Source organism: Cherax quadricarinatus, chromosome 7 (genome assembly GCF_038502225.1).
Source record: "Cherax quadricarinatus isolate ZL_2023a chromosome 7, ASM3850222v1, whole genome shotgun sequence".
In the NCBI taxonomy this organism is placed as follows: Eukaryota; Metazoa; Arthropoda; class Malacostraca; order Decapoda; family Parastacidae; genus Cherax; species Cherax quadricarinatus.
Window position 1 is genome coordinate 59460991 of NC_091298.1, and position 10587 is coordinate 59471577.

Here is a 10587-nt window from a genome sequence, read left to right on the forward strand (position 1 = left end):
AACCGCTGGGTTGTAACCAACACCTGCGACCCCCCCCCCTATCATCAGCAACGGCTACGATTTCAACAACACAGTGTCACCAACACCAGACACCCAAGTTTTAAATTAGCGTTGAATTCAGTTATCATTTATATTTTTAATTTTTCATTTTATTTAATGTAGGATTAATATTTCATATTTAAGTGTTTTATATTTTATATTTTCAATATAATAAAGTGTTTATGTTTGTCTGTTATTATTTCTTTTTCTATTCATTAATTTTCCTGAGGAGGAGCCAGCCTGGGTAATACTGTCTGAAGTTGTTACAGGGCTGAGTAAGCCTTCACAAGTGGCGACCTTGCCAGGATCAACTCTACTGAATCAAGATTCAACTCCATCTCGAATCTACCATTAGAACTTCAATGCCGCATACCACAGACAGTTACCACCAGCCATGAGTAATCATTCTCTATGGTAGGACTACAGTACATGCATTTAAAAGATTTGGTGATTGTTATGGTCTCAATTTATTGTAAGTCAAGTCAAGGCAGGAATACTAGTTAATTCTGCCATCTATTTTTGTGTGAGCTTGAAACACTTTGGAGGATTAGACTCTAGGGACCCGAGATTTTCCAGTGACAATTTGTTTCATTGAGTTCTTTATTATATCAAGGGAACTGTCATAGAACACTCTTGATTTGTTGGTGAGAAGATTGAATGGTCAAGTGACCCCATTCTACTTACTGTTTGCTCGGAGCCGGCATAGAACCCTTCGTTTTAATTAATACATATTGTTTAATTGAAGCAGGGATCGAGCCCTCTGGTTTATTTACAGTTTGAGCAGAGCAGGAATTGAACCCTCTGTTTTCTTTAATACCCGTTTCATTTCCCCTGATAGTTTAAGTTATTCTTGCAAGCATGGAGGAATACCAGTTTTGGATGAACGCTGGAAATAAGTTAGGAATAACAGGGAAAAATTTAGAATCTTTCATTAGTGCTAAGATCCAGGAAAGACTTGAAAGAGAGAGAATTGAGAGAGAAGAGAGACAGAAAGGGAAAGAGAAGAAGAAAAGGAGAGAGAGAGAATCGAAAGAGAAGAGAAAAAGGAGAGAGAGAGAATCGAAAGAGAAGAGAAAAAGGAGAAAGAGAACCTTGAAAGACAGGAGAAAAAGGAGAGAGAGAGAATTGAGAGAGAAATCCAAGAAAGACAGTTAGAAAGAGAAAGAGAAGACAAAAAGGAGCGTGATAGACTTGATCATGAAGAAAGAGCTAGAGAACGTGAGGAACAGGCTAAAATACATGAGGAAAAAGCTAGAGAACTTGAGTTAATAGAGAGAGAAAAGGATCGCGAGCTCAAAAAATCTCGCCTTGAATTAGAGAATAAAAAGTTAACTCTTACACAACAACAATTAGAGGAAGGAGTAATTGAACATCATGCAGCTAGTGCACATATTCCAACACCTAATTTACCTCCCTTCACTGAGGGGGAAGACATAACTTCATATATTATCAGGTTTGAAAATACCGCTACCCTCTGTGAATGGCCTACTGACACCTGGGCTACCAGGTTAGGAATGTTATTTTCTGGTACAGCCTTGAATATCTATGCAACTTTGTCGCAGGATATCATATGTAATTATAACCTACTGAAGAAGGCAATCCTTAAAGCATATCAAAAAACCACTAATTCTTACAGGAAAGATTTCAGGTATGCCACCTTACAGCCTGGCCAGAACTTTCAGCAGTTACAGGTTACACTCTTTCGTTTGTTCGACTTTTGGATAGAGAGTTCAGGAATTGATCGCAGTTATGAATCTCTTAGAGACTTCATGGTTGCTGACCAGTTCCTGACAGCTCTTCCCCATCAGATACGAACATTCATCAGAGAACGTAACCTGATTAAAGCTGAGGAAGTTGCTGAGGCTGCTGACCTGTATGCTGAGGCTCACAATTCCTATAAAGACCTAAAGGGATCGAACCCTAAGGGCAAGGGTTCATCAGACCTTAAGAAATCAAAACCTCTAGTGGAAAGTAAAATGACTTCTTTTATTCCTGTTTGTCATTTGTGTGGTGTTAATGGACATAAACGTCCAGATTGTCCTTCTAAGAAGGTCCAAAAAGTTGGAAGATGTTTTAAAGACTATAATGACCAAGCACCCTTCTGTTCAGGAACAGTTAATGGCCTTAATGTATCTACCATTTTACGAGACACTGGATGCACATGTATAGTCATTTCTGATTAGCTGTTCCCTAACCTTAAAGAAACTCATTCCTCTGCTATACTTTCAGACTACTTGGGCCGTACGGACACTTTTCCTACCATCCATTGTTACATTAGGTCTAAATGGTTCACAGGTTGGTCTGAAGCCGTACTAGCTCCCATCACTTCTTGCTCTGTACTAATAGGTAATGTAAAAGGTGCCATTCTTCCTTCTGAGGTTGACCTTTCATCACCAAAGATGGACATAGGTGTTTCAGATCCTCTTTCTGTAGAGTCAGAGAAGCCCCTCGAAAGTTCAGATGAGACAATGTCTCGTGAGATTCATGTGGGATTAAAAACCAGTGATGCTACTCTCGAAAGCGAGGTAGTAGGATCACCGGTTCACTTATTAGATGAAAGTGAAGATATCACCTCCGATACTATAAATGTCTTGACTAGGGCTCAGACCAAAGCCCATGCTTCCCCTACTGTCCATCCTTTGATTTTCCCTGACTTAAGCCTTTAGACATATCGAAGGACTCCTTTGTCAATTTACAACGTAATTGCCCTTCTCTTCAGAATTGCCATAATGCCGCTAAACAAAGTCAAGTTATCCAAAGGAAAAACTTTTCATATAATTTATTTTTTTTTTTTATTATCACACTGGCCGATTCCCACCAAGGCAGGGTGGCCCGAAAAAGAAAAACTTTCACCATCATTCACTCCATCACTGTCTTGCCAGAAGGGTGCTTTACACTACAGTTTTTAAACTGCAACATTAACACCCCTCCTTCAGAGTGCAGGCACTGTACTTCCCATCTCCAGGACTCAAGTCCGGCCTGCCGGTTTCCCTGAATCCCTTCATAAATGTTACTTTGCTCACACTCCAACAGCACGTCAAGTATTAAAAACCATTTGTCTCCATTCACTCCTATCAAACACGCTCACGCATGCCTGCTGGAAGTCCAAGCCCCTCGCACACAAAACCTCCTTTACCCCCTCCCTCCCACCCTTCCTAGGCCGACCCCTACCCCGCCTTCCTTCCACTACAGACTGATACACTCTTGAAGTCATTCTGTTTCGCTCCATTCTCTCTACATGTCCGAACCACCTCAACAACCCTTCCTCAGCCCTCTGGACAACAGTTTTGGTAATCCCGCACCTCCTCCTAACTTCCAAACTACGAATTCTCTGCATTATATTCACACCACACATTGCCCTCAGACATGACATCTCCACTGCCTCCAGCCTTCTCCTCGCTGCAACATTCATCACCCACGCTTCACACCCATATAAGAGCGTTGGTAAAACTATACTCTCATACATTCCCCTCTTTGCCTCCAAGGACAAAGTTCTTTGTCTCCACAGACTCCTAAGTGCACCACTCACTCTTTTTCCCTCATCAATTCTATGATTCACCTCATCTTTCATAGACCCATCCGCTGACACGTCCACTCCCAAATATCTGAATACGTTCACCTCCTCCATACTCTCTCCCTCCAATCTGATATTCAATCTTTCATCACCTAATCTTTTTGTTATCCTCATAACCTTACTCTTTCCTGTATTCACCTTTAATTTTCTTCTTTTGCACACCCTACCAAATTCATCCACCAATCTCTGCAACTTCTCTTCAGAATCTCCCAAGAGCACAGTGTCATCAGCAAAGAGCAGCTGTGACAACTCCCACTTGGTGTGTGATTCTTTATCTTTTAACTCCACGCCTCTTGCCAAGACCCTCGCATTTACTTCTCTTACAACCCCATCTATAAATATATTAAACAACCACGGTGACATCACACATCCCTGTCTAAGGCCTACTTTTACTGGGAAAAAATTTCCCTCTTTCCTACATACTCTAACTTGAGCCTCACTATCCTCGTAAAAACTCTTCACTGCTTTCAGTAACCTACCTCCTACACCATACACTTGCAACATCTGCCACATTGCCCCCCTATCCACCCTGTCATACGCCTTTTCCAAATCCATAAATGCCACAAAGACCTCTTTAGCCTTATCTAAATACTGTTCACTTATATGTTTCACTGTAAACACCTGGTCCACACACCCCCTACCTTTCCTAAAGCCTCCTTGTTCATCTGCTATCCTATTCTCAGTCTTACTCTTAATTCTTTCAATTATAACTCTACCATACACTTTACCAGGTACACTCAACAGACTTATCCCCCTATAATTTTTGCACTCTCTTTTATCCCCTTTGCCTTTATACAAAGGAACTATGCATGCTCTCTGCCAATCCCTAGGTACCTTACCCTCTTCCATACATTTATTAAATAATTGCACCAACCACTCCAAAACTATGTCCCCACCTGCTTTTAACATTTCTATCTTTATCCCATCAATCCCGGCTGCCTTACCCCCTTTCATTTTACCTACTGCCTCACGAACTTCCCCCACACTCACAACTGGCTCTTCCTCACTCCTACAAGATGTTATTCCTCCTTGCCCTATACACGAAATCACAGCTTCCCTATCTTCATCAACATTTAACAATTCCTCAAAATATTCCCTCCATCTTCCCAATACCTCTAACTCTCCATTTAATAACTCTCCTCTCCTATTTTTAACTGACAAATCCATTTGTTCTCTAGGCTTTCTTAACTTGTTAATCTCACTCCAAAACTTTTTCTTATTTTCAACAAAATTTGTTGATAACATCTCACCCACTCTCTCATTTGCTCTCTTTTTACATTGCTTCACCACTCTCTTAACTTCTCTCTTTTTCTCCATATACTCTTCCCTCCTTGCATCACTTCTACTTTGTAAAAACTTCTCATATGCTAACTTTTTCTCCCTTACTACTCTCTTTTCATATAAATTTGAATATATAACAGGTATCTTGTACAAGTCAGCATTCAAATTAAATTCAGATGAGACAGACTATTCCATCTTAGTTGTTCCAAGTCAATGCAGAGAGACTGTTCTTAAAATGGCTCATGACCTGCCAGTGGCCGGACATTTCTCGCATCGTAAAACCTTAAATAAAATTAGAGAAACCTATTTTTGGCCAAAAATGTCCTCAGACGTCACTACCTATTGTAGATCGTGTAAAGTTTGCCAACTGTCATCCTCCCGAGGTACCAGGCGAGTACCTATGGTCAAAATTCCAGTCTTTACGGTACCTTTTGAAAGAGTAGCTATTGACATCGTTGGTCCTTTATCTCCACTTTCATCTGGGGGACATAGACATATATTAACATTAGTTGATTATGCTTCGAGTTTCCCTGAAGCCATACCCTTAAAGACCATAACTACTACAGAGGTGGCTGAAGCCCTTTTGTCCATCTTCTCCAGAGTGGGCATCCCTAGAGAAATTTTGTCTGACCGTGGGACACAATTCACATCTGACTTAATGCAACATCTATACCAACTTCTGGGAGTGAAGCCTCTCTTCACCACACCCTATCATCCCAGCTGTAATGGGAGGATTGAGCGCCAGCATTCGATTCTCAAGTCCATTTTAAGGAAACTTTGCTCCCTTAAACCTAAGGAGTGGCATCGTTACCTACCCTGTGCTTTGTTTGCCATGAGGGAAGTTCCCAGTGACTCTTTGGGGTTTTCATCTTTTGAACTTCTCTATGGTAGACAGGCCAGAGGCCCATTGTCCATCCTTCATAACTTATGGACAAATGAAGAGGTGAGTGCTGAGGTTCAGTCTTCTTACCAGTTTCTCCTTGACCTTAGATCCAAACTTGAGGAGACCTCTGACATTTTTTCGAAAAACCTAAGCTTGTCAGTGGACCAGTACAAAACCTATTTTGATTCCAAAAGTCAGAGGAGAAGTTTTAAAGTAGGGGATGAAGTTCTTGTACTTTTGCCGATCAAGTCAAATAAATTATTAGTAGCATGGAAAGGTCCATATAAAGTATTAAAAATTTGTGGGAAAGTTGACTACCTCATAGAAGTCAAGGGGAAACCTAAGCTTTATCATATCAACATCCTTAAGAAATATTACCGAAGAAATTCGGTTAACTGCCTTAATAACTTTGACTTAGTTTTTCCACACGAACTTGATACGACAACTGAAGAATGTAAGGTGTGCGTAATTGACACCTCTAACTTAGACTATGATGAAGAACTACATGACTTGGTGACTCTTGACCACTCGGACGCAACCAACATTAATATTAATGAATCTTTGGATGACCATAAGAGACATGAACTACTTCAATGTGTGAGTAACTTTTCAGACGTCTTTACTGATATTCCAGGTGTTACCTCCACGGTAGTCCATAAGATTGACTTAGTGACGGACAATCCTATCAAACGAAAATTATACCCAGTTCCAGTTCACCTTAGGGATGCATTTGACCGAGAGGTAGACAAATTATTAAAACTAAAGATCATTGAACCTTCAGTATCTTCATATTGTTCACCAGTAGTCATGGTTAAGAAGGAGGATAATTCATATAGACTTGCTATTGACTTCAGAGGCCTTAATGCTATAACTCGGTGGGATGCTGAGCCTATGCCCTTAATAGATAGCGATCTACACAAATTTTATGACTCTTCCTTCTTTTCAGAGATTGATATTGCGCAGGCATATCATCAAGTAATGTTAGATCCTTCTTCTAAGCAGTACACCGCTTTTCCTACACACCAAGGACTGATGCAATATAGAACTATGCCCTTCGGTTTGGTAACTGCCTGTGCTACCTACGTGAGACTGATGAGAAAGGTCTTGGGTAATATGCCAAATGTTTCAGTTTATTTTGATAACATTTACGTAATGACATCCACGTGGGGCGAACATATCCAAACATTAACATCAGTTTTGCGTAGGTTACGCTCACATGGCCTCACTGCCAAGCCGAAGAAATGCTTCCTTGGGTATAACAAGATTAGATATCTTGGACTGATACTTTCTAATAACTCTCTGCAGCCTCTCCCCAGTAAGATCAAAGCTTTATTAGAATTTAAATTCCCCAAAACCAAGAAGCTCATGCGTAGCTTTCTTGGTTCTGTAAATTTTTATGCACGGTTTATCGCGAACCTTACTGATCTTACAGGCATCTTATCCGACTTCCTTAAAAAGTCTGTGAAGGAACCTCTTGAACTTTCCGACGTAGCTCGGGAAAAGTTTAATGACATTAAAAGTATCTTTTTGAAAGACCCTATACTTAAGATTCCAGATATTAATAAAACATTTTGTTTAAGAACTGATGCCTCCAATACTGGCTTAGGTGCGGTGCTACTACAATACCATGATGGTACTCCCTTCCCTGTATGCTTCCTAAGCCGGAAACTCCTTCCTGCAGAAACGAGATACTCCACCATAGAAAAGGAATGTTTGGCCCTTGTGTGGGGTATCTCCAAACTTAAATTTTATTTGCTGGGAAAAGAATTCATTTTAGAAACGGACCACAAACCTTTGATATACCTAGAAACTTTTAAGGGAACCAACAGTCGCCTCTTGAGGTGGACATTGGCACTCCAGGCTTTTAAGTTCCATATTGTGTATATCAATGGTTCATCCAATTATTTCTCTGACTGGTTAAGTCGTGACAGTCAGTAGAAGATTTCTTGCCTTACGCGACTTCCATATGTTAGAACTTTTTCCTCGCCTATTCTTCTTATACTCCTTGACTATAAGTCTTGGTATGGGGGAGTGTGAGGGAAAAGTTCAATAGATAGGAGTAGCGAGGGAGTATATAGTAACAATAGTTTCATTGCCGGCTACTTGTTAAGGTAGGGTAAGTCAAGCTCCCGCTATTCCCGCCTTTTTTCCCCCACCCCGAAAGTGATAGTTTGACTGCCGGCTGCTTGTTAAGGTAGGGTCAGTCTAGCTCCTGCTATCCCTTCCCCTCCTTCTTCCCCCCAGCCCCCCGAAAGGTGACGTGTGGGGCTCCGGTCCAAATAGTAATCACTAGACTCACAGCTCCCAGCACTACTGTAAGTACATGCCTGCCTTGTATTCTAGTGGATTTATTGGTTAAAAGCTTCACTTTTGACCAATAATAAACTTAGTCCTTTCAGTCTTGCTCTAAGTTGACTGTTGTAATAATCACCACATCTTTTAGGTATTGTACTTATCATGGAGAGTGATTTCTTAAGCAGTGGGTAACCTGTCTATCTTTCCAGCTTGGATGACAGAGAGGGTCACCTGCCAATCAACGAGTAGAACTGATGGAGATGGACTAACGTCCTGAGACTTCCCCTTTTTGGATTTAATTACCTGTGCACCTGTATGAAATTGCAGGACGTAACCCCTCATCATTGCAGTGGTAAAGAACCTGCTTTCCTGTCATCGGGATATAATACTCACGGCTATACTGTGAAGAACGAACCGGTGGGCTGTAACCAACACCTGCGACCCCTCCCCCCCACATCATCAGCAACGGCTACGATTTCAACAACACAGTGTCACCAACACCAGACACCCAAGTTTTAAATTAGCGTTGAATTCAGTTATCATTTATATTTTTCATTTTTCATTTTCTTTAATGTAGGATTAATATTTCATATTTAAGTGTTTTATATTTTATATTTTCTATATAATAAAGTGTTTATGTTTGTCTGTTATTATTTCTTTTTCTATTCATTAATTTTCCTGAGGAGGAGCCAGCCTGGGTAATACTGTCTGAAGTTGTTACAGGGCTGAGTAAGCCTTCACAGTACACAAGGATATTCTAACATAGGTCTTATCTTCATCTTGTACAGGTGTTTCTTGATGTGGGAAGGAGCTTGATTAAACCTGTATAGTTTGCTGAGTCGAGCTTTGGCAAGTTCACCTTTTTAGAGATGTGTAGTGACACCTCATTCAGTCGACAGGCTTTAAACTCAATCAGCCAAGCCAGCAACTTAGGTAGGAGGAGTCAGCATCCTTTTTATATTATAGGGGAGTGCTAGACCCGTAGGGAGTCATACAGCGCCTGGGGAAAGGAGAGGCTATCATATTCGATCCAAGGAAGGGGAAAGGATCAAGAGCCCTTTACCGGGATGGAGAGAAGCACCTCCCGTGAGGTGGGTGGGAGGTGCCATTGACTCTGGCAGTGAGGAGAGAGGACGTTCCAACTTCCAGCCTCGCTGTTCAGTACCTTCCAGACCTGTGAAGTGATTGTGTTGTTCACCGCTGCTCCTCCTGCCTTCACTACACTGTGTATCAATCTCTCTCTCTCTCTCCTTTAACGTCAAGTGTTCTAAATCAGTTACTGACGTCTGTTGCTCAACACTCTGAGAACAACTTCTGTTTCTCAGGTCTCTAGACATGACGTTTGTTGTTAAAATGCTTCCGAAATGGCTTGATTTTCAAAGCTCTGAAATGTATGTCTGTCTCTGAAAATGACTTGTCTGCCAAAGCTTTACAACTTGACGTCTGTCGCTCAATGCTTTTAAACTGACACATGTCGTTCAAAGCTCTGTGACTTACATACGTCGCTCAGAGCTCAGGAATTAACGCATGTCACTCAGTGACAATAAAGAAACTACTTCAAAAGGGGAAATTCTTGGTATGTAATAAGTAGACATAACAAATGAATATTTCCCATCTTAAGCGTGAAACAGTGACGACTATGAAGATCATATTTATGGATTAACTGATTCATGGAGTGGTTATCATCGAATATTATTAATAGTGACGACCATAGGTGTAAGTGCCAATGTTGTATTCAAACATTACACTGTGGTGTTTCTCATTTTTTCCTAAAAGTGGGGGTGTGAAACCTAGCCCTGTTAGGTTAGCCAATAATTAGCTAGCCACTTAATGAATCATCACCATTTGACAAATACCTGTGGCAAAAATCGTTTGTCTTATTTCTTGCTGAACAAACACCATCACCAGTGTCATCAGTTGGAAAATCGCCAAAAAAAATATTGTATTTTCGTGAAAATTTAACATTTGCCATCAATACTGGTCAATTAGCAAGAACTCATTTAAAATTAAGTCCTTTCTGGAATTTTCTCTTATACGTTTAAAGATATATTTTTTCATTAATGTCAATGCAAAAATTTTTAATTTTGCACCAAAAGAATCTTAGAAAACTTACCTAACCTTATTATAGGAAAAGCAATTTATTTTAGCCTAACCCAACTAAATATATTTTAAATACGTTTACAGTAATTTAGTACTAAACAAACACAATCAAATATATTTTTTTCGATAGCTTCAGAATGATTTTGGCGAAATTATTGCATACACAAATTTTCACTTGTCCTATATGGCAAGATGAGCGTTGCTATTTAAGCCAAGATAGCAAGTTAAGATAAGATAAGATTTCGTTCGGATTTTTAACCCCGGAGGGTTAGCCACCCAGGATAACCCAAGAAAGTCAGTGCGTCATCGAGGACTGTCTAACTTATTTCCATTGGGGTCCTTAATCTTGTCCCCCAGGATGCGACCCACACCAGTCGACTAACACCCAGGTACCTATTTGCTGCTAGGTGAACAG

General features: G+C 40.5%; 1 protein-coding gene across 4 annotated transcripts in view; it reads left to right on the top strand.

Annotated features, from left to right (window-relative positions):
- The first annotated feature begins 9223 nt into the window (after positions 1-9223).
- LOC128687049 (alkaline phosphatase-like) overlaps positions 9224-10587 on the top strand; it is a 149956-nt gene continuing 148592 nt past the window's right edge. For 2 of the 4 annotated variants that reach the window (XM_070082545.1, XM_070082548.1), the window contains exon 1: positions 9224-9299. Coding sequence is in view for 1 of the 4 variants with exons in the window: in XM_070082547.1 (XP_069938648.1) it covers positions 9743-9788 (46 nt within the window). In the remaining 3 variants the exon portion in view is untranslated. Of the gene's footprint in view, positions 9398-9442; positions 9789-10587 lie in introns of those variants that run through there. The other 2 variants (XM_070082546.1, XM_070082547.1) reach the window with 2 other exon arrangements.